This window comes from Lonchura striata, chromosome 2, assembly GCF_046129695.1.
Source record: "Lonchura striata isolate bLonStr1 chromosome 2, bLonStr1.mat, whole genome shotgun sequence".
NCBI lineage: Eukaryota > Metazoa > Chordata > Aves > Passeriformes > Estrildidae > Lonchura > Lonchura striata.
Genome location: NC_134604.1, coordinates 61443466 through 61466180, shown reverse-complemented (window position 1 = coordinate 61466180; position 22715 = coordinate 61443466). Strand labels below are relative to the sequence as shown.

The window sequence follows — 22715 nt, the reverse complement described above, 5'->3', positions numbered from 1 at the left end:
ACATTAATTTTAAAACCTCTCTACAAAAAAGAAAAAACAAACAACCAAATACAAGGGCAAGACACACACAGCAGCAGAAAGCCATTAATCTGCTCAAGCCACATTCTGAAACAGTAACCAGGCAATTGGGTACTCATAATTTGTTCAATGCAACAAAATCAGTCTGAGCTAATTCACTTTATTTTGTGCTGAAGAGTGTCTAACAGCACCTGCAAAGACACTGGCTATATTTCAGCTATGGGAGCATAAATCTCCAGACAAAAGAGGTAACTTTCAAAAGCACCACTGACTAGACTCTACAGCAAGAGAACTAATAGACTGTTTTCAATAGAACTAAATAGCCTTAATGTTTATAAGATCCACAAGCAAGGATATAGTCAGACTCCAGGAAGAATAAAAGGGCCAAGAGGGTTTAAATGGTATTCTGCAGTTATAAGTTGCTATGCACATCAATGTTTCTAAAATAATTCTTTTAGTTTGATAAAGCTCTTTCCCAAAGCACTGCTTATGAATAAAAAACAGAAGCTAGAATATGTTGGCACAGAGATGTCCAGACAGACCATGCAATCAGGTGGTGTCAGAAACTGTTAAATACATAATAATGTTACATATACTGTTGGATACATAATAATGAATACAAAATTGGTATTTCTTGATTTTTTTAGCCATAAGAATTACATCCCCTAAATTTTGGCTGCAGGGTAATATTCAACTCATTGGTGATAATAAGCAAACATATTTATTCTTTCTCCCTGTCCTAATATACTTAAGATATTATTTGTGTACAGAAACAGTAAGTAAGGTTAGAAATCTTCAAATAAACACAGAAAAGCTGTAGGAATGGACTAACTTTTGAAATGAAAAAGAAACAGTTTTATTATTTTTTTAGACTTATAAAGACATTATTTATTGATATGATTTTAAATTACCAAGATGAGAGGCTCTCAGCCTTATCCAAAAATAACCCCACAATTTAATCAAAATATGAATTCAAAATTATGAATTATTCAAAGTAATTACCAGAGAGAATTCTTAAAAGGAGAGGGGCATATCAAATATCTTTCTCTACTGGCCAAATAACAATCAAATTCTAAACAAGAGTCCATACAGTGGTCATATTTGATATTTGGAACTGTACAGTAGCACAAACAAACCAGTCTGGATGTTTGACATCCTGCCCAGTACAACCTGCACTTAGAACAGGTGGAACCAACTGCACATCTACTGCTGAAATTAGAATTCTCAGACGTGAAGGAAAAATTACATTAATAAAGCAGGTGGAGAAAATAAGTAAGAATAAATTACAACATTCTAATGTACACAGAATCATAGAATGGTCTAGGTTGGATTGAACCTTTAAATGTCATCTAGTTCAACTCCCCTACATGGAACAGCAACATCTTTGACTAGATATGGTTGCTCTGAGCCCCATGTACATCATATTTATTTTTTTTAAAAAGGAGAAAAACAAGAAACACTAGTGTTGTTATCAGTAAAGAGGAATGAAAGGAACATATTTCACCCAAACCAGCATCAATGCTCACAGTGATACTATGATTTTTCAACCATCTTGAAAGCAAATCCATAATTATACAGTCAAAACAACTATTTCAAAGATGCCAGGCAAAGGTGTCTTCAACACAGCATTGTCCAACAAGTATATCCCACTCAGAAACACTTTAAAAAACAGCAGGTATGAGCTCTTTTATCAAGAGAGCATTTTATTGCACAAAAAAAAAATACACATTCCTTCCAAAATTTCATACTGTCCAATGTAGCAATAAAATACTTCAATTTGTAATTATTTTCTAACAATCTAGCATGTACTTTAAAGAATTTTCTTCTCTGCCAGGTCACTACCAGTAGCAGCATGTAATCCCTCCTCATGTGCCTAACTCACTCAACAGAAGTGGATGAAGCAGGTATTCACCAGAAAAGGTTCAGAGGATCTGTCTTTAGAAATACAATTAAAGCCCACAGAAAGAGGCTGAAGTAATACAGTAGCCAGCCATGGTTACATCTTCTGGGCCTTTGCTTGCTCTTTTATAAAGTAACATGCTTCCAGCATTCCCAGTGGTTTGCAGGAATATAATTGCATGCTATTACTTAAGAACTATGTGATTACTGTGCCACTGCCTTCTACATAACCCAGCCTGTAATAAAAGTGATAAGAATAGCATTTATTATTTTTGAAATTGTTTTTGCATTGCATCCACACTGATGTGGTTTAAAACATCTGACTAAACTCAGCACACTTTACATAGAGGTTTTACTTTCTTCTAACAGGACTGAACACCATGAAAACTCCATTCTGTGTGCAGAGAGACCTGACCAGGTCACTCAGCACTTGAGCAGAACTCTCAAAGACTGAAGAAGTCTTCTATCACATTTCCATAACCATGATGGATTTAATGTAAAGAAAAGTCACAGAAGAAAAAGCATAATCAGAAGCTGCAGGACTAGAAAGTGACAAGTACAGTTCAGCCTCTGTAGTTATTACAGAATGTAACTGCATTGAGAACTAGAAAAATCAAACTATCCCATCCCAGCTGCTACAACAAGCCACAACCCTTTCATAAATGCATCAATTGCTATATAAAATCAGACTTCTAACTTCAGGAAAAAAATAAATGCATGAACAGCGAACTTCAAGAACCTCACTTTCTTCTTCCTCAGACCTACAAAAAGCACTCGGAACCTTTCTAGAAAACAAGTTTGATAACATTGTATTTGAAAGAAGCTGTAAATGATCACTTTCTGAATAAAAAAATATTTTCAGTCTGCAGTACTAAAACATTGTCAAGTGCAGACATGGTTTCAGTTTTCTGGAAATTCCCTGCTCCTCAGAGCTCTACACTTAACTCCTCTTACTAATATCCTCTACATCAAGGAGTATCCTCATTTTTCAGTGAGACTGAGGCAATCCCCTCCTCCCCACAAAAAAAAAAAAGTGAAAGGCTACCCCCTACCCCAAAAACAAATGTTTCAGGACTTCAGAAACATGTTAGCACAGCAGATCCAAAACTATAAATCACTAATTTCAAGGATCTATTCCAAGCAGTACAAGAAAATTTTCCACTATGCACATTTATGGAGAGGAAGCGGGAGAGAAATTCCCATCAAGAGTTTGCCCCAAGAGTTTCAGAAATCTGGCCTTAAGCCAAGCATCTCTTCTGTTTATATATTTGTTATGTAATATAACAAAGAAAAAAAAAACATGGATTTTTTGGAAATATATCAACACACAACTTTCAAGGCAGTTTCCATTAAACAGTTACAAGAAGCTGTTACAAACAAAACCTTAAAGCAACTATAGATTAACACAGTGTTCTTCTAAAAAGGGACAATAAAAAAAGGGCTGCTGTTTTCACAAGATTAAGATGCGGGTTGATCTACACTGCTGTTTATACCAAACAAAAAGAGGATGAAAACACAATTCTACATTCAATTTCATATTGAATGTTTTCCATGTAAACTCTGACAAAAGCACAATAATACTTGAAGACACAGACTACTTTATTCATAGAAAAATCAGCAGAACAAGCAAGGTGTTTGAAGCAAGAAGCAGGTGCTACCTCTACATACTACACACAGCTCATGCCTGTACAGCACTTACTTACACAACACACAGATACTAACATCCAGTCACTACCAATCAAACTGTTTTCTTCCCAGTATACGACCCCCTCAGTATACAATTTGGTTTTCCAACTGTTTGGTTCAATATTAAACAAGCTCAATTTCTGGATTTTCAAACTATTTATCTTGTATGTCTGCTAGAATTCAACTTTGAAAAAGAAATGAGATAAAAAATGCCTTGCTTGGGATGACAAGCTGAAAGTCATTCTTCTAACCATACAGAGTTCTCCTACCATGCCTCTCCCTTTCACATCTGCTACTGAGTCAGCTAATGGTTAGTATGGTAATTCATGCCATCAATTCATGGTAGTTTCATTCATCAAGCTTCCTTAACTTTTTTTTAAATTGATATGATGATACAGGTGCTCACACAGACCAGCGTGAAATCCACTCAGCAACAGCCTTCAAGTAACAAAGTTAAACAACAACAAGATATTACTCCTACCACACATCTGAGGCACTAACTGGGGGACAGACATAATAAGCAAGCAGCACATGTATCTCCATATACAGGAAGGCGTAAGTGCCCTCATGTGCAGAAATAGCTGAGAATTTAGATTCATGTTATCACATGTCTGCATGCAGGTATAGCACCTGCTGTTTTGTGGGACAAAAACAAGTGACTACACGTCTCCTGCTCTTCTGCCACAACACAACTATCTCCAGCAGGCAAATGGGGACACAAGGGCAGCGGAGGCCGTGTACTGAAGACCTTAGCAATACACTAATACATCCTTGTAATGCAGGTTTGCACCCTTTTACCTAGTGACACCGTGTAAAGAAGGGATTAGGTTCCATCACCGGGAATAAAGAGGAGCAGGAAAACTCACATGACCCTTTGACGTGGGTCTGCCTCACTAGGTGACAAATAACTGTGCCCTTTTTTATGCTGGAAGAAAAGTGCAAGAGCAAGTTAACACAGACTGAATATATGTCTCCTCACCACTCCTGCCAGCAGGGCTGTCAGGCCTGTCCCCTCTGCAGATTTACGTAATGATGGTGTCCCCACTGTAGAGCACATACAGTGCCTGTGAAGACAGGGATTTCTCTCTGCATTTGCCCTGGAAGATAGCATTGCATAGAGCTGGCACTTGTGGCTACATGGCTAAGGGCTACATGGCTACTTGTGGCTAAGGACACTAAGGGGGCATGTCAACCCCAGTGCAGAACGAGCGGCATGCATTTGTGAGAGGCAGCATACTCCCTGGGGCACCTGCACAGCAGTCTTCCTAGGGACATGCCTCCCCTTATGGCATGCAAACAGGTGACATGTTCAGAGGCACATGAGTATCTCAATGTGGTTACATACGGACTCGCATCCCCTCCACGCCAGGTGGGCTCGCCCACGAGCAGCAGGACGGACCAGCCGGTACCACCCTGGCACCATGTGCATTCCTCCCGCGGCTGAATCAAAGGTGGGCTGCCTGCCACCGCAAGCCTCAGCAGTCAGGGAAGGGCGGCACAGAGACGCACACTCCCCAGAAAGAGAAGCGGACAGGTGCGAGCAAGAATTCCCCGCACATTCCCCCGGTGTGCCACGGGAGACGCAGCTCTGTCTCACCAAGCGCCGAGCCGGGGGATGGAGGGAGCGTGCACAGATCCAGCCATATGGAAGCAAACACCTACCTCATACACCAAGGCGGGCGGAATAAAGAAAGCACAGGGTCCACGGAGAGATGGGGGTGGGCTCGGCTTCCGTGCAGGGACGGGCCCCAGAGGAAGGCGAACGAAAGGGTGGGGAGTGGGTGTTCGCCTCACAGGGAGGTTGGGGGGCACTGACGCGCCCGAGGGGGCGGGGAGGGGGTCCCGGGCGATTCACCAAACCCGCCTTCGCCGCTCCCCGGCCGCCCCCGCCCGGGCTCACCTGCCCGCACCGTGTCCGAGAGGTCGTGGCTGAGGGCGGCGGCGCTGCGCGGGAACTCCTTCAGCTTCCTGCCGCTCAGGTTGAGCCCCCCGGAGTGCGCCGCCTCCTCCAGCGCCCGCTCCAGACCGCGGTTCAGCGGCGCCTGCAGACCCAGCGCCCCGCCGCCGCCGCCGCCGCCCACCCCGGCGGCCGCCGCCAGAGCAGCAGAGGGGAAGGGCTGCGGCTCGCCTCCCAGCGTCGCCATGTTTCCCTCGCCGCTGGGGCTACCCGAGAGGGCCACCGGACCTGCCTCCCTCCTTCCCTTCTTCTCCCCCTCCTTCCTCCTCCTCCTCCTCCTCCTCCTCCCGCTCGCGGCGGCGGCGGCGCGAGCAGGGGGCGGAGGCGCGCGGCCCGGGCGAGGCGCGCCCACTGCGCATGCTCCGCCCCTCCCGGCACCGCTCCCCGCCGCGGCGCCACCTAGCGGCGGCGCGCTGCTCCCGGCGCTGGAAGTGCCGGTGGGGAGGCGGAGAGGGGGCGGCTCTCCATTGTTTCCTGGCCGCAGCATTCCTTGGAAAGCCGGCCCGGGAGGCCTGCCCGCCGCCTACTTGGGCCCCTTCTGCGGGCAGCCGGCGGAGCTGCCCCCCAGCAGGCCCCGGGCGCTAGATGGGTGGCGGCGGGGCGGTGCGAGCCTGCAGGTGTGCCGGCAGCAGCGGGTGCGCGCCCCGCTTTCCCAGGGGGAAGTTCGATCCGCAGCGGCTGTAGCCCCCGAGCGGGCCCTGCGGAGCACCTGCCCTGCAGAAGGGCGTTCTGTGCCGGGATTCTCCCGCAGCGGCCGCTTCCCGCCTGTCTGCGGCTCCTGCGCACAGCCTGCCCCAGAGGGACGGACCCTCGAAGGATTTGTAGTGACAAAGCAAGCCTAGGAACCGACATCTGTTCGGGTTCCGGCGGGATCACCTTTCCGAGCGGTGAGGGTGCTGGGTTTGGTTTATTTCCCGCTTCCTCTCTGCGGTTTGGCGAAGCTAAGCACAGATGGAGAGGAGCAAGGCCGAGTGCTCCCACACGCGTTACAGTGTTTAAAGATGAAACAGGGCTTGAACAAGATCACCCCTGACCTGTGCTTTACAGACCATTACATTTCGCTCACTTAACGTGAGCCGTGATCAATGGTTGACATTAAACCAAAGCCTTCCCAGCTCCAGGAAGTTTAACTGCTGTGTGCTACAGGGACAAGGAAGACCTCACTGGCACAAGGAAATAAGCCCCAGTTTCTGAAAAACAGGAGAAATCATAGCACGTTCAGCAGTCACAACCAGAAACAGCACTGGGGAAAAAGGTGTTAAGAAAATGGGAGGAAGGGCATTAGAGGTGGACCTTTTCACATAAAAATATCATAGCATCCATTAAAAACTTGTTCTTTATAATTAAGATATGTTCTCAGTATCAGCATTTTTCATTTATGTTTTATGTGCATTGTATCACTGCAAAAGTGCCAGCAAGCAGCCTAGCAGTGTTTCTAAAGAGATGCCTTACATTAAGGAAAGAGCTGTAGGGTAGATGTGTAGAAGGGGGTTATTTCACTCTAACTAGACTTCTAATACCCCTAAAATAAAACCCCTGAGCTTAATCACCAAATTTCCATCATACCTACTACTGCCAGTTCTTCATGTTTGATGCAGAGATCTTAGGTTTTGGCATGATTAAATCAGTGCACTAGCAGTTCAAGAAAATTTTGGATGCACCAGAGAGTAAATCTTGACAGTATTTCTTGGAACAACCCCTAGTCCAAGTTAACCAACAGTTACCACAATATTTGTGCCCAGATATCACATTGCTTGTTGGTGGGTTATGAAGATTGTATTACACACAAATTTCCATTAGTCACAGCATGTTTTGGTTGTTAAAATGTTAGAATGTTTCATTCCAGTTTACATGCAATCTTTGCGTTACTGTTGGAAAGCATAAAGAAAGAGATAAATGCTATGGTCTTCTCAGCAACTTAAAGAAAAGTGTTGATAAACAGTAAGTAATAAAAACATTATTCAATTCAAGTTGAATAAACTGTGAATAAGAGCTAACTGCTAGGCTACCCCTATATTTTTAAATGCAAGTTTAATGAACTAAGTATTATATTCTTATACACTTAAATAAATCTGAAATACTGTAGGTTTTATAACTCAGTAAATTACTTTGCATGGGAGATTTCCTGTGTATTAAATGACCCAACATTGTGGAATTTTATTTGGAAATTTTAAATATAGAATGAAACATTCAGGCAGCATAGATGAAAAATTCCTCTTCCATAATCAGGTCTTTACAGTCAGGAATCAGGCCTATCTTCTGGTGAGGTTTGTGAAGTTTTCTCACCAGTGGAACACCATGTTCCTTCCTCCCTTACTTCTGGTAAGACATTATTTCTAAAGCTGATTTTTATTTTTAAAAAAATTTTAAAAAGGAAAAAAAAAGTTTTTATTTTCATCTTCACTGGCCTCACACCATAACACTAATTCTGAGAATTGATTCACAGCATCTTGCTGAAGGAGACTAGCAGTGATATTTTTCTCAGCCTTATTTGATGGACAACTCGTCCTCCTTTGCAGGAGGTACCCAAAGCCCAGAGGAGGCACCAGGTTACCCTGCATGCAGGCAGACACCATGTGCCCACCTTGCCTGTCCTGCTGGGCTCACATGAAGGGCCTGTGGCTGGCAAAGGCAGACAAGTCAGCACAGCCTCCTCTCTTAAGACAAGCAACATCAGGACAGCTAGGATTACAGGAAGGCTGGAGTTATACAGGCACTTGTCTGAGCAGGGGTTGAAGATGTAGGTTTTACTTTATAGCAGTGCAGGGGGACACACCAATAATCAGAGATCGAGACTGATTCAAACTGTTTTTTGATCTGAGCAGCTGAGCTGCAATGCAGACATGACCTGTACTTATCACACACTAAGCTGAAATTTCTGGAAATAACACTATGAAAACTGTCCATGTTACCAAGATTGTGGAAAGCAAAAAAAAAAAAAAAAAACCTGCAAAGAACTGAGGCTGTACATTGCCTTCACTTTCTCCCCTTTCTGCCTGAGCACTGTGCCAGATCTAATTCTTTTCCTATAGATACAAAGGACTAGAAACTGGAAGCACTACAGAAAACAAAAAGATCAATCACACCAGCACCAGTTTCCTACCTATGCAGATGCATTTGGAAGGTCACGGTCCATATTTTGACTTTGGTCGGATCACTAAGTGGGCACATCCTGGCACAGCAGCCAAACTAAGCTAGTGGCAAGGTGTCACTGCAAGCAGCCCTTCCATTCCTTGCCCCCACCAGTTCCTATGAGACAGTATTTGCACTTGTTTGTCTCTTCAATAAGACCTAGAACAGCTAAAAATGAGTAGCTCAAGGAGGAAAACAGTGGATACTCTTTAGCAAGCTGATATGAGTGTAGCAGAGGAGACAAGAATACAGAAGGATGTCTTATGGATGGTATCAGAAGTCAGGTTTCTGTTCTGCCAGGTGGGTCACACATAATGGTTGTGAGAAGAAAACTCATATCAGAAATGCACAGAAAGTACCACAGCTAAGGGAGACATGAGCCTTAGATATTCAGAGGGAATTTCTATGACTATAAATTGTCGGTAAAAAGGCAAATGGCAAGATACATGTGTCTTGTGAAGATCAAAGTTGGGTGGGGACTTATGTGCAGGGAATTGGTCCCTCACAAGATAGCATGAGACCTCAGTGTGGGTACCTGTCTTGTGCTAGACATGGCACTTTCACAGCATGGAGCAGGAGAGCCTTACTTTACCTCAGCATGAAGACATTCACCTCATGCTCCATGTGCTCTAAGATAATGCTGATGAAGGGATTGTGTGAAGTAGTTCAGACACAGTCAGGGTACACCAGTGCTTTCTTCACATGAACATCGCAGGTGGAGAAGCTGTCTTGTCTGGAGGCAGAAACAACACACACATTAAGTAAAACATCAAACAGAAATTGTGTGGCACTGAAGCTGCAAGGCTGCCTCTGTTTGTTGCCACACAAAACAGCAGATGCAACTCAGGACGCATTATACATCCTTGGTAGCTTGGCAAACAGCACCAGGACAAGAAAATTACCAGAGGAATCTCAATAGAAAAAGTATGCAGACTGAAGCATCAGGTGGCACAGAGTGAAAGATGTTCCTTTCAATTAGAGCACAGGTGCCCTACACTGCTCACAGCATTCCTGGGACAGGCAGTTCATAGCAGACACACCAGAAGGATTAGTAGCCTACACAGAGCAGACACACCAAGAGAATGAGTAGCCTACACAGAGCAGACAGTTCACTGGAGCTTTGTTGCAGCAAAGCTGGTGAAAGGAGTTTGAAAGGCAAGGAAGCTATATCAGGAAATAGCTTAGAAAAATCCATCTACAGAACACCTACCTCTCAGAATACTCCGAAAAAAAGAAAAAAAAAGCGTGAGGGGAAGAAGAGAACAGTTAATTGATAGGAGACAAGAGATCAGGGCAAGCTTACATATAAAGCAAGAGCTCAGAAAGTAGACAAGCAGGATAGTCACTGTTCAAACAAGGTTCATCCTTACATAGACTCAAGCAAGCTCACTATATAAGGGAACATAATTATTTAATTGCTACAGCAAAAGAAGCACTTCTTGGTGCCTGCCACTGATTGTGTCAAGCATTGGGAACTCAGGAAGGCATCTCCCTCATTGTGTCCTGGGACCTAGCAGGTGGGCAGGCTCAAAACACACCCTGAATGATGATTAGTGAGACTCAATTGCCACAGGGTGGATCTCAAATACCCCCACATACACTGGGCAAATTGGCAAGGTTCACTGCCACTGTCGTGGTAGTGATGCTCTGTACAGACACTGATGCAAGAGGACAGAAGTTGCAAGAGATCATGACCATAAGCTCAGTTCTCAGCTAACTGGTCATGAAAATAGATCTATGCAGACTAAAACCAAAATGAAACTTAGTATCACTGAAACACTGGAAATCACTAAGGAGTTAAAGGCAACGCATTTACATGTCCATGATTGAAACACTAATTTAGCACACATTATTAGCTGTAAACTGGCAGAGTTTTTTTCAAGTTTTTCAGACAACCTTGAAATATGCAGTGTGATAGAGGGATAGCATAGCCATTTTTACCTAGTATTGACTTCAGCAGAGGTTCAGGGGGTTGTAACCATGATGGGAGTCTTGCTCTACAAACAGGAAGAGTCAACAGGTGTTTGAACTATGGAGAGCAAAACAAAGACCTACCTAAACTGGGAAAGGATTGTCTTCCAGGTGTTTGCCTTTATGAATATTTGAAACAGTATCTGGCAGGGGAAGAATCCATCAGGGTAGGATATAACCTGTCTTCTAACAAAAATGGGGAAGACAGCTAGTTATTGTCAATAGCAATGAGACAATATCTATGGAGACACATTGCTGGCAGCCTCACAATGCCTCCAGTGTATGCTGTTGAAATAAAACAGTGTATATGGATGTTGCAAAAAAACTATGCAAACCTGATTTCCTACCCACATCAGACTATTGGCACAGACACATAAAACAAAAATTGAAATAGTGAGTCATCAGTCTATTGCAAAATTCTGAAAATGCAAGGAGCTAGAAGACATCAGCCAGCCAGCTGAATTCAAGTTTCTAGGTGGAGCACACAAGGCAAAGACTTTGTAAAACTCATGTTAATGATTATGGGAAAGATAGCAGGTAGAATGATTCATATCCCTTTAAAAAACAGCAAAAACACTGGGATCAAAGAGAACTACTGCCTGGTAAACCATTGTGATGTAGAGGGGGAAGTGAAGGCCTAAGGCCAAAAGCAGCAGTGGAAATGAAAGAACAGCTCAATCCTACATGCAAGCCCAAATATATTCCTTGCAAACCACACAGATCATCTCTCTGGTATAAACAAGTTCTTGAGACACCTGGAAACTCAGTAAGAGCTGTGAACCAACACAAATATGGTGGTTGCAAACCACTCAGCTGACTTAAGTCAGATAAATAGTTTTAGTTGACCAGCACTGTGTTTAGGCCTCGTCCTCACTCATTCCAGCCATGTTGCTGATGCCAGTCAACTGGCAGCAATGAATTTGGAGGTGAAATTGCAGAGAGGGTATCTGACACTGAGAAAAAATATACATCATGCATGCAGTTCTTGAATGGGGAATTATATCCAAAAATATGTTAGTTGCCAGATACGCTTTGATAATGTGCACAAATACGAATCCATTGCAACCACCAGCACCTCTCTGTCCAGAAGGTGTTCTACCCCTAAGAGGTATTCTTGTTCTCCAAATATGTGTCCAAGGCCACTGAAACAAGAGTTATCTTCAATAACAGCAGCATCAGAGTAAAACTTTTACTAGCAAAAAGTAACCTCCTCCTTGGGTGTCCTAATAGCCCCCAAATATCAATAAGGATGGCAAGATGCAATATTTTTTGAAGAGTAAGTAATGTGCTTTCAGGTTTAATCACGTGGTTTAAATCACTTTCCATTGAAGTGAAGCTGTATGTGTTTTGTAGACAGATTTTGGCCCATATGGGGATGTTGCTTTGGTACATGGCCATGGAAGTGCTGACCTAGGAGGGGATACTCAGTATACTTTGTATTTCAAGAACTGTGTCTGCATGGCTACAGAGAAAATGCATGTCTTAGGGCAACCTTGATTCCTTTCTATTTCATATATGATGCCAGAGCAGCTGATAGTGTCTTACAGGCGATCAAAAATAACTTAAATCCACATTTGCTATGCTTGCAAGTGCTGTGGAACAGGTCTTGAAAATCAGTGACAAAGAATCAAGATCAAAGTTTACCATTTAATTACAATTTATGTCCTCATCCCTTCCATAAAGATGAAGGCATTCAGCAATTCATATTAAACCTCCTAAAAACAATAATTTTGCATAACTAGCAAGAAATATATAATTTCCTGGTTTCTTTCATGGAAAAACAGGAAGTTATCCTGTTTCATCATAACTCTCTAACACATATAAAATAACTGTAATAACTCTATACCAAGTAAGTTTGTAAGCAGTATTTTAGAGGCATTCTACTCACAGTTAGTTATATAACACACCACTTAGTTTAGAGCAATCTTAGTTTCTTCTAGCACATAACAAAACCTCAAACCTGTAATTACTTGACATTAGTTCCCAGCTTGTGAGATGGATCACTGGAGTTCAGCATGGGCTGAGCTGGGGTGCAGTGGAAATGTGGAAGCGGGGACCTGAGGAGGTGAGATGGCTCTTCTAGGTGTGACTTTGCTGCTCCACCTGCAGCAGGGAGCACTTCCCAGCACTGTATCACAAGTTGACAGTATTGGTGAGGTGAGCAGCACCCTCACACAGCAGACCCTTGGTGCCTTCCAGTGAAGTCTGGATCTTGCAATCACAGTACAGGGATGTGAACCTTCCACTACTCCAAAATCTCATGTGCTATGTACAAGAGAGAGACCATACACTGTAGGAGCTGGGTGGGAATCACAGGCAGGTCCAGTGCTCAGATAAACCATGCGAGAGAGGTTCACTCTCCACTGCAGCCTCACTCCAAATTCCATGTAACTTGTCCCTTGTCCCTGTCACCTTTCAAATCACATCATTGTATGAGAGTATCTCAGTCTTTGCCAAAGGTGACACTAAGTGACAGATTGTTGTTAAGGGCTAGTTCCTTTTATTTTTATTTAAAAAGTGCAAGAAGACAATTACTGGCCAGAATCTCTTGCATTATAAGAATTAAATCATATTTCATATATACAGGCCTGCATGTTTGGTGACTGAGTGCATACCATGAAGTAAGAGGCATACTACCAAGGATCTTGATGGAAACAATAGATTCCTCTTGGGAAGAAAAATTATGCAGTGTTCTTAGTATGACTGTCTGAAAAAGAGCTCAAAAATATTTCACATGGGGTAAGTCCAGGTTCTTGCAGTGCTGGGCAGACAATACCCCTCCTTTTACTTCCTCCTCTTTCCAGATACACACTGTCAGACTGGCCAATGCACAGCCAGCAGAATAACTTTCCTTCTCACTGGCAGGTGGAGTTACAGCCTGCTCTTGGACATGGAAAAATAAAGGCAATCCTGTTAGCTGCAGACTTTCATATCCTGTGTGTAGTGAAGGCCAGTAAAGTGCCCAGGCATGGGTGGTGCTCTGGCCTCTTGCTCCAAGTGGTTTGGCTCCTGGGAGATGCCAGAAGATCCTCCCATGCTGCAGAAGCTGATGGGAATGAAGGGTGCTCATCTTCCTGCAGAATCTGTCTGTAAGGGACATCCTTACATACTCAATGTGCACCCATTTAAGGACAACTAGATGAATGTCCTTTCCTGTTCTCTCCCAGTTTTGTTTCAGCCTTCTCCTTTACTTCAAGCTCTTTCTTAATGTCTCACACTCTGTTTTTAACAATTGACATTGAAACAGCAGAGCTAAGTGAAATGTATGTAGAGAGAAGTGGAAGGAAAAGCAATTCTTCACCCATCTCCCCATCTGTGATTTGTAAATCTCTGTTAATGTGTAAAACACAGAGCAGCCTGTACAGCCTACATTACATGTAGCAGCTCAAGTAGGAATGTTTTTTCCATGTGCTGCCTATGGCACTGAAAACTCTGCTATTACTACAACACCCAAACAGTAATGCAGATTAATGGTCTTCAGTGATTCTAACTGAAATTCTTCTCTTTCTAAATGAAAGAGAAACAGCAGAATTCCCTGGGAAAAAACCCTTTCAGGGATCTTGCTGCCTTTCCCTGAACTCATTTGGGCATATATTTGGGCATATATTTGGGCATATATTTGGGCAAATACAATCCTGTATCTGATTTATGAGAGACTAGACAGCTGTTTAGAAAGAATGAAAATAGCTAACAAAGCGAAACAAATGTTCTTAGTACTCTGAAGAAAAATAAAAGTAAGAAGGAAAGTCCTAGTCAGGGAAAGCATCCATTTAAATCTTTCCATGATAAGTAGGGGATAGAGATTATTTTTACAGATAAAGAATGGAAATAGGAATTAGATGTTGAGACCAATGCTTTATTGGTTGGTTGGTTGGTTGATTGTTGTTTTGTTTGGGTTTTTTTCCACAAAAAGTTTTCTAAATTCTCTATCCTTGCAAATAAACAATTGATTTTTCCCAAGATATTAAGCTGGGAAATTATTAGGATGGTTGCTACTATAATGCTTCTATATTGTAGATGTTTCTACAATGCTACTATAATATCTTGTGCACTGATGAGATACCACTCTCTGTAATTACAGACCACAAAAATGAGGCATGTTTCATAAACAAGTTCAGAAGTTTTATTCTGAACTTATAAATTGCCTTTCTTTTTGTACATACAACACAGTTCAAGTTCACACAAACCAGCAGCAAGGTCCTCATATCTTTCATCACTTCGTTGTTCTTCAGGCCAGCGAGTCCTTCTGCACCAGCTTCTTTTACAGGACAAGTCGCAGGGCTCCACATCTCTCCCAGCAAGCACTGCCTGCCAGCACTGGAGCTTGGGGAGCTTTTGGTCCAGTCCTTGAGTAAGTTTGGTTTGTTCACACCAAACTTCTACATGCCTGTAGGACATCCTCAAACTGCCTTTGTGTGGATATTTATGCCAAATATGCCTAATCTTGGACACTGCAGTTTGTTAAAACTAGGATATGGGATGTTCCCATTCACATGAAACTCATAAAATGTCTTTCCTGAGCTCTGTTGGAGGTACATGTCCTAGGCACTTATTCATAGCCACACTGCACCTTTAATTCACAGACAGCATATCCAAGTTATCTGATTTTTGTCTGGTCATGGATATTTAACCAGAGAAGTGAGGAAGACTGATTTCAAGACGAGCATATATTTAAAGCCTAATTACCAGGTGCACCTCATATTTGCAACATATCTGCAAATAAAACCTCTGAAAATTAGCCAGCACTCGTTTCGAACAGAGCACCACCCAGTATTAAGTCAAAAGCCTTAATAAATCTAAATATATTGCAGTATTTTTATCAGCTAACTATAAATTCCTCAAGTCTTAAATCAGGCTTGCTTTACAATAACTCATTTTCACTAAACCACATTGATGCCAATAATTATATTTGTATATGTCAGTTCCTTTGAAGCCTCATGTCATTTTTCTGTCATTTTGCCTACAACTGATGTAAGCTAACAAGCCTGTAATTAGAGGCCTGTCACACCCTCTGAATTCGGGCACAGACTCAGTATTTTCCCAGTCTTCTGGAATTTTCTGATTGCAAGGTGTTTTCTGAACATCTTTAGCTGCTGATATGTTGAAAGTCATTTATGATTCTGCAGGAATACAAGCACACCCTGCTGTTTTCTGAAGAGTAATTTTCTGAAATACTTCTGCCTGTTCTGCATCACTGATACTGTTTTTTTCTGCTTTTTCTAGTGATGGACCTAAACCATTATCATTGTTCCTAGTATTTGAATTATTTCATATTATCCTTGGCTGTCATTTGAAGATTTTTATTTACTTATTTTCAGTACATGATGATTTCTTACTTTTATGGATTTCTCTTTTTTTCATTATAGAAGTTGTCTTTTCAACAACTGATTTCCTTGTGCCACTTAATCATAACTGATGTTTAGTCCTTCATTGACAAAGGGGAAAATGTGACACTTTTCTATCTGAACAAATGTCTCCAAAATAAATTTCCATATTTATTTTTATTTTTCTATTTCTATTTCATTTCCCATACACTTTTATCTTAATTTGTCCTGTGTCACAAATTTAATTTTCAGGATAACCAGTACACATACAAAACTGGTAGCCTGTGTGCAGCTCTTGCCCATATTAAACATAATCAGATCATGGTCAGTGACTCTGAGGCAACCAAAGCTTTCCATGGTAGCCATTAATTCTTTTTTATGAACAGAGACTGTAATGCAGACTGAGCCAGCAGCTAAATTAAAGTCATAGAGATTCTATGAATTCCAGGAGTTCCTACCTTTTGAATATCTGTTTTTTACACCAAACCTGCATGTTCTTCTGATATAATGCTATGGGGAGAAGGTAGGAATGCACAGAAATTTTTTGCCTATTCTTCCTTTTTTTAAAACACCTGAAAATTCTTCTGAGTCCCTGCTCTGCCCCCTGAGTTTGCTTTCAGCAGAATGATCAGCACCAGGGCCGGAGGTGACTGGCTTAGCAAGTGCCAGAGGACTGTAGGACACAGCAGAGTGTTTTGCAGGTGATTGTCTTCTCAGTGGCCCTGAGCCCAAGAGAACAGGCAAGGGGCAAATCTGTCTGTGGATCAATCAAAGTCTATGGCCCCCTCATGGATTTCCCCTCAGCTTTGCAGGGACCCTGTATAAGCAGACACATGTTTTCCTCCCAGTCCTTCTCAAATTTGACCTCTTTTGCTCCCAGCCCACCCAGACTCATCTTTTCCCATTCCTGGCTTCTCATTCCCAGTCCCAACCTCCTACATTTCCTCACCCAGCCCAAATCTCCTCTCATCATCCCATTCTGCCTTTGCTCTACCCTTGTCCAAAATTGCTCACGTGTCCAAACTCTAGATGATTTTTCCTATATTTAAACCAAATTTATCTTTCCTGACTACCACCTGCCAGAAAAAGAGGGACATTGGGAGGCCAGGAAAAACAGAACCCAAGGCCATGACAGCCCAGAGCTGCAATTACACACTCCAGAAGGAATGGTGTCCAGCTGAGACAGACTTTTCAAGGTATTTAGCACACAGCTGCAGCAGAGATTTACAAGCATGCTAGCTGCATTTTTTCTGCCCTAAAAAGTCTGCAACTTGGCCATATTTGGGTTCATTTTTCTGGAGATACTAAGTATACAAAACTCATCTACAGTTAGTTTCATGTCCATCCTATAAGCATAGGGACCAACTGGAGTTTCCAAATGAAAGACAGAAATTAGCATAATAAAATAACACATATTTTCTAGCCACATTCTTGGAAGGGACTTAACTGTTTTATGTATGCACTTAAATTTCAGCTAAATGAGCAGATGCCCAGCAGGGAAGCTTTTATTCTCTATTGTTACTATTTGGCAAAGTTATAAACATAGGGAACAGGAGCTCATCATGGAAAGCATTGGACAAACAATAGATGGTGCCACCATTAATACAAATATTTTTATTTTTAGATTTCCTATAAAATCTTCATTAAGTATGTGAAGAATTTGAAATACTGTTATTCACTGCAATTACATGAACATTTGACTGAAACCTCTGGGGAATCAATGAGAGCTAATACCACCAAGAAAGTGCAAACCAACTGCTGAGATGGATACAACTTGAGATTTTGGAGGCAGCTTTATAATAACAAATAGTGCATTATGAAATTGGATCTACTGGTTAAAAAATACTGGGGGGCAGAGGGGAGGTAAGTTGAGGGGAAAGAGCAAAAACGTACTAGAAAACTAAGGGAAGTAAAGCCTCAATATCTATTAGCGGAGTTAATGTGTCCCTCCCCACTATAGTAACCAAGAATCTATTTTGACTGCATACAAGAAAACAAATAACAATGAGAATACTATGTTAAAGTTATGAACAGACAGATAAACAGAGAATAGGAGATAAAAGAAACTTGAAGAAATTGTCAGTTTGGGACATTGCATTGTACCCTCAGATTTGTATTATTTACACAGGCAGACAGACAGCAGTGAGAAGAGAAGGGATGGAAAGTTCACTTTCTGTGGTCCAGTAATCACTAAATAATAAGAGCATTAAGACAGCAGATGTGCACTGGTCCAGTTCTCTTGTGTGCTCAAGTGCATCAGAGCTGGGATCCTTCAGCCAACTGAGAATTGCACCAGGCATGGCCAAGTGCAGCCTTCACCTCATGCGGCGCAGACTTAGGTTGCTCTTGTCCTCATTTTGTTTGCTATATTTACCTAACTTACATATTCAGCTACCTTTTGCCATTTGCCTCGCACCATCATACATGAGTTCTTGATAGCAACACAGTGAGGTTGGAAAGTCTCATTTAATAGACAGGAATCTGGAACAGCAAGACCAAGATATTGCAGTAGGACGCCTTAAGCAGGAATTAGGCAATCATTTCTGTATTTTGCTCCCTCTGACCTGAAATTACTTGCCCAAAGACACAGAATTAGTGGCAGAATCCAAGTCTAGAATGTCCTACCCTAAGGTTGTAGCAACCATAGGCATCCCTTAAAGAATAGGCAGTAAGTGGCATCCTGACACTGCATTTCCATGTTGAATGACAATGTTAGAGACTGTTCAGCTTCAGGAATATTTGTGAAGAAATGTCTCATGAGAGTGTTGATTAGTCAAAAACCAAAATCTTTTCCATGGAAAAGAAAAGAAAGGAGCATGGCAAGAAAATTTGCAGTTCAGACCCACCCAAGGATCAAGATTATTTGGCCTATGATGGCTGCTGCTGTAGCCAGGTGATTGCAGGCACCTCAGCTGTTTTTGGCACTTCAGCACTTCTGTTCAAGGTCAGTTCAGTGCATCTGCATAGCACTTATGGCTCTGAATTTAGCATAGGCATATGCTCTGAAAGTGGGTCATAGCTTTCAAGATGATGAAAGCTAAATCATACAGCAATTATGCTCAGGATCTAATCTGTTGCACTAAGACTCTCAGTGCACTTTGACTCTTAAAATAAGAACCTTTAAGTAGACTGTGCAATAGTAGTTCAAAGGGATTTGTGCTTTATCTAGTCCCAGTGCAATTATTTTTAGGTAAAACTTTAGGAGACCATTCAATCTGCAGCTATTAGCAAAGGTCAAGTGTCTAGTCTGAAAAAAAATAGTATTAACTGGGGATAATTCTGTGGTGATACTCAGTTTTGCTGACCATGTCTCTACAGATCAGACCCCTGCAGAGCTGCTGCTTACCTGGACTGCAAGATAAGCCCAAGTGTCACGTGCTGGGTGGCATCCACTACCTGGCTACCCCAGTGACACAAAGATGTGAGAGTCCACAACATCCCTCCCTGCAATGACAACTCCTTTCTCACTGCATTTCCACCTTCAGAACTCCCAAGGCAGGTGACATCCCACCTGTGCCAGCAGCGTGGACATCTGTGAGCTGAACACCTTCTGCAGAAAAGAGAGACCAGAGAGGCAGGCTTTCAACACGACAGAACTGCAGGGCACAGTTTCTAACATGCAAGAGGGAGACATTTAGAGACACCAGTTTAGTTCTGAATCATTACTGCCAAAACATATGGAAACAATGCATAACACTTCTATTTCACTTCTATTTCCATAATATATAATTCCACTGTCTGCGCCTTTTAACAGTAATGTAGGTTATGAATAAGATAGATTCAGAACAATAGAAATGTGAGCCTGGGTACTGATAATCTTTTGTTACTTTTTAACTAACACAGGAACAAGAGCATTTAATTCCTCAGCGAAAATGACTCAGCCTGTTTGTTTCCAACAAGGCACCTTAAAAGATGTAACAGGTGTTCCAACATTCAATACCTTGCAAAAGCTGGGTTACATTCATGCTTTGATATAGCTGAATGCATTAGGACTTTAAAACTGTAGCAAAAATCTGTCAATTTAAAAGCAGTCATCTATCATCTTTTGAATGTTTGGATATATATATATATATATATATATATATATATATATATATATATGTTTAATTAGTGCTGTTATTGCAAAATTTTAAGATGTGACTCACTTGGGTCTTCTTTACACGTTGCTACTGATAAAAATTTCCTTAAATTAAAATATGTCAGATGCTTTGAGAAAAATACCCTATTTTTGTTTGCCTCCAGTGCAGCTCTGGACTAGCACAAACAAGAAATAGACAGAAACAATAATGTTCATGCTGCTGTTGGCCAGAATCAACAATATTGCTTCCAGCTTTGAGACCCAGAATATAATTTCCATATTCCTCTCTGTGTAAATGACAACTGTGGTTCAATAACTTTTCTGAATAAAGAATTTAATTACTTAATTATTTTTGCATAGCAACTAGTAGTATGGGAAAAGGTCATAAAAGGGTTATTTTCATAATAGCAAATTTTGTCCATATTGCATAAAAATATTAGCTTAAAATATAAGCTAAAGGCATTCCAGAAGAAATGGTCTCTGTAGTTCATGGACCATTGAAATCTTAAGTGTAGCAAATATTCACAGTACATAAAATACCTCTGCACCAGGATCAGATGCAAGCTTTAAGGAAGGAAGTTATAAACTTAAAGAGAACTAAAGGGCTTAGGTAAGAAGTAGAATTTTGGTGAAATTCCACTACAATACAATGCATCTGTGGAGAATTTGCCACACACTACATGAATCAAGTAATGCCAGAAAGGACCAGAGCTGCTTCAACTCCTTCTGCCTTCCTACACCTTGCAGTTTCGTACAGCTCTCTAGATCCTTCTCTTTCTTACACCAGTACCTATGCCAGCTTTGCATATCTCCAAAACGTGGCAGCAGATTTGTGTTTTACTACCTCTGGAGTGCTGTAAGGCAGGTCAGCTGTAAAGAAATCAGGAGACTCTGCCCTCTGCAGAGCTGAGCGTGAACCACGGTGCGCATTTCATCCCCTGGGGATCAGGGTGCTCAGGACAGCTCTCAAGGCAGGAGCAACAGGACTGAGAAGCAAATAAGGTGTTCTTGGGAAGAAAGGACCTGTCCATCTTCAGCTTTACTGCAATTATTTCTCATTTACAGCTTCTCAAGGTTCATTTGATAGCTCATGAGGAGGAAGAGAATCAAACCAACCCTTAGGGAGACATAGCATGATATGATCTGTTCCTGTCTTTACTACAAGTCACAGCAAACATCACTGAGGGACAGGGGTGTGCTGGTAACTTTCCAGCCTTAAAAGCCTCTAATGTTTGATTTTAGCTGCAGTGCTGAAAAGAGCCATTACAGTGACAGAGTGACTTGAGAAGCAGCTCTATACAGTGTCAGTGACAGCTTATTGAGTCCTGTTTATTCTGCCTTCCCCCTAGAGTTATCTGTGCAGCCATGCAGTGAGCCATTCAGTGAAATGTATTGGATTTTATAGCTTGGGGCTTTTTCACTTTTTGTTTTTGGACAATAAGATAGCAATTTTTTTTTTTTTTAGGGAAGAACAAAGAGCTAGCAGGCTGGGTGAGAGGGCAGCTGCTGGCTTAGCACTTCCACACAAGTGTCAATGCCACATGAGAGATCAGCATTGCTGCCTGGAATATGTAGTGTCTCCTCTAACAGATTCATTTTATCTTCAGAGTTTAGAATTTTTTTTAATCTGGATTTTTATAGCACATTAAAATCTCCAAATGAGTGGTTAAACTGCCATATCTTAGCATTATATACATACAGGACACAAAGGAGAGGAACAGTCTGTTTTGATTAACAACTAATTTGATATTTTTTGGACCAAAGGCATTGATCTGTAGCAAACATTGCTGCATTTATAATTCATAAGCACAGGGAGTGACAAGTCCCAAGGCAAGGGACTTGGAAGTAAGATTAATATAACAAGGACAGAGGTAAGATTAATTATGTGCCTTTGCTGTAAGTTTCCATATGGCGCCATATTTTGTTTAGGTTGTTTTCTGGTAAGTTTATTCTTTACTTTGAATTTTCTTGGTTTGTAGTGTACACTTGTGCCATAAGGAAATTACTTGTGTATTTCATCTTAGCCCTTTGTAATCGATTTGTATTCCTGACCATGACTCAAGTATATCTAATCCTTAGTTTTCTCTTTGACATCAATTTCCCAAGCAATTTCCAGTTTTTATTTTCAAACAGAAATGACCCTCCTTAGAAGAGCTTCATCTGGCTGAGTTTTGGCTAAAGACTGCCTCTGCCTGAACACTGCCCTGCACACATTTGCTAGCACATAGGAGGAAGCATCACCTCCCTTGCAGCAAGGATACCTAAGGCAGACCATGAAAGCTTTTCTGAAATTTGTTCACCCTTCGCTGTTTTTTTTTTCTTAATGCAGTAACAAAAGAAAACCAATTGCTTTGTTTTATTGAAACATTTCTGAACTCCAGTAGGTTTACAAGTACATGAGAGCTGCTGCCAGCCAGCAGCTCCAGCTTTCCCCCAGGGCCTTATGCCTGTGGCAGGAGCAGCCCTGCAGGAGCTCCCCCAGTGCACAGTGGGCTGGAAGGGGTGAGCAGTGATGCCTGGCATCATGGCTACACTTCACCCTCAGGGGTCTCCTTCCAGATTTGTTGCCAAGCTCCAGCATGTTCTCAGCTCCAAGCACCAAGATCGCCTCCAGCAGCAGGTTGTCCCCTGTAGGCAATGATTAGTTGGG

General features: G+C 41.9%; 1 protein-coding gene across 6 annotated transcripts in view; it reads right to left on the bottom strand.

Moving 5' to 3' along the window:
* Positions 1–5793, bottom strand: part of LRCH1 (leucine rich repeats and calponin homology domain containing 1) — a 116021-nt gene extending 110228 nt beyond the window's left edge. For 2 of the 6 annotated variants that reach the window (XR_002465269.3, XR_002465270.2), the window contains exon 1: positions 5504–5793. Coding sequence is in view for 2 of the 6 variants with exons in the window: in XM_021528437.3 (XP_021384112.2) it covers positions 5504–5747 (244 nt within the window). In the remaining 4 variants the exon portion in view is untranslated. The remainder of the gene's footprint in view (positions 1–5503) is intronic. The other 4 variants (XR_002465272.2, XR_002465271.2, XM_021528437.3 and 1 more) reach the window with 4 other exon arrangements.
* Between the last annotated feature and the right edge of the window lie 16922 nt (positions 5794–22715).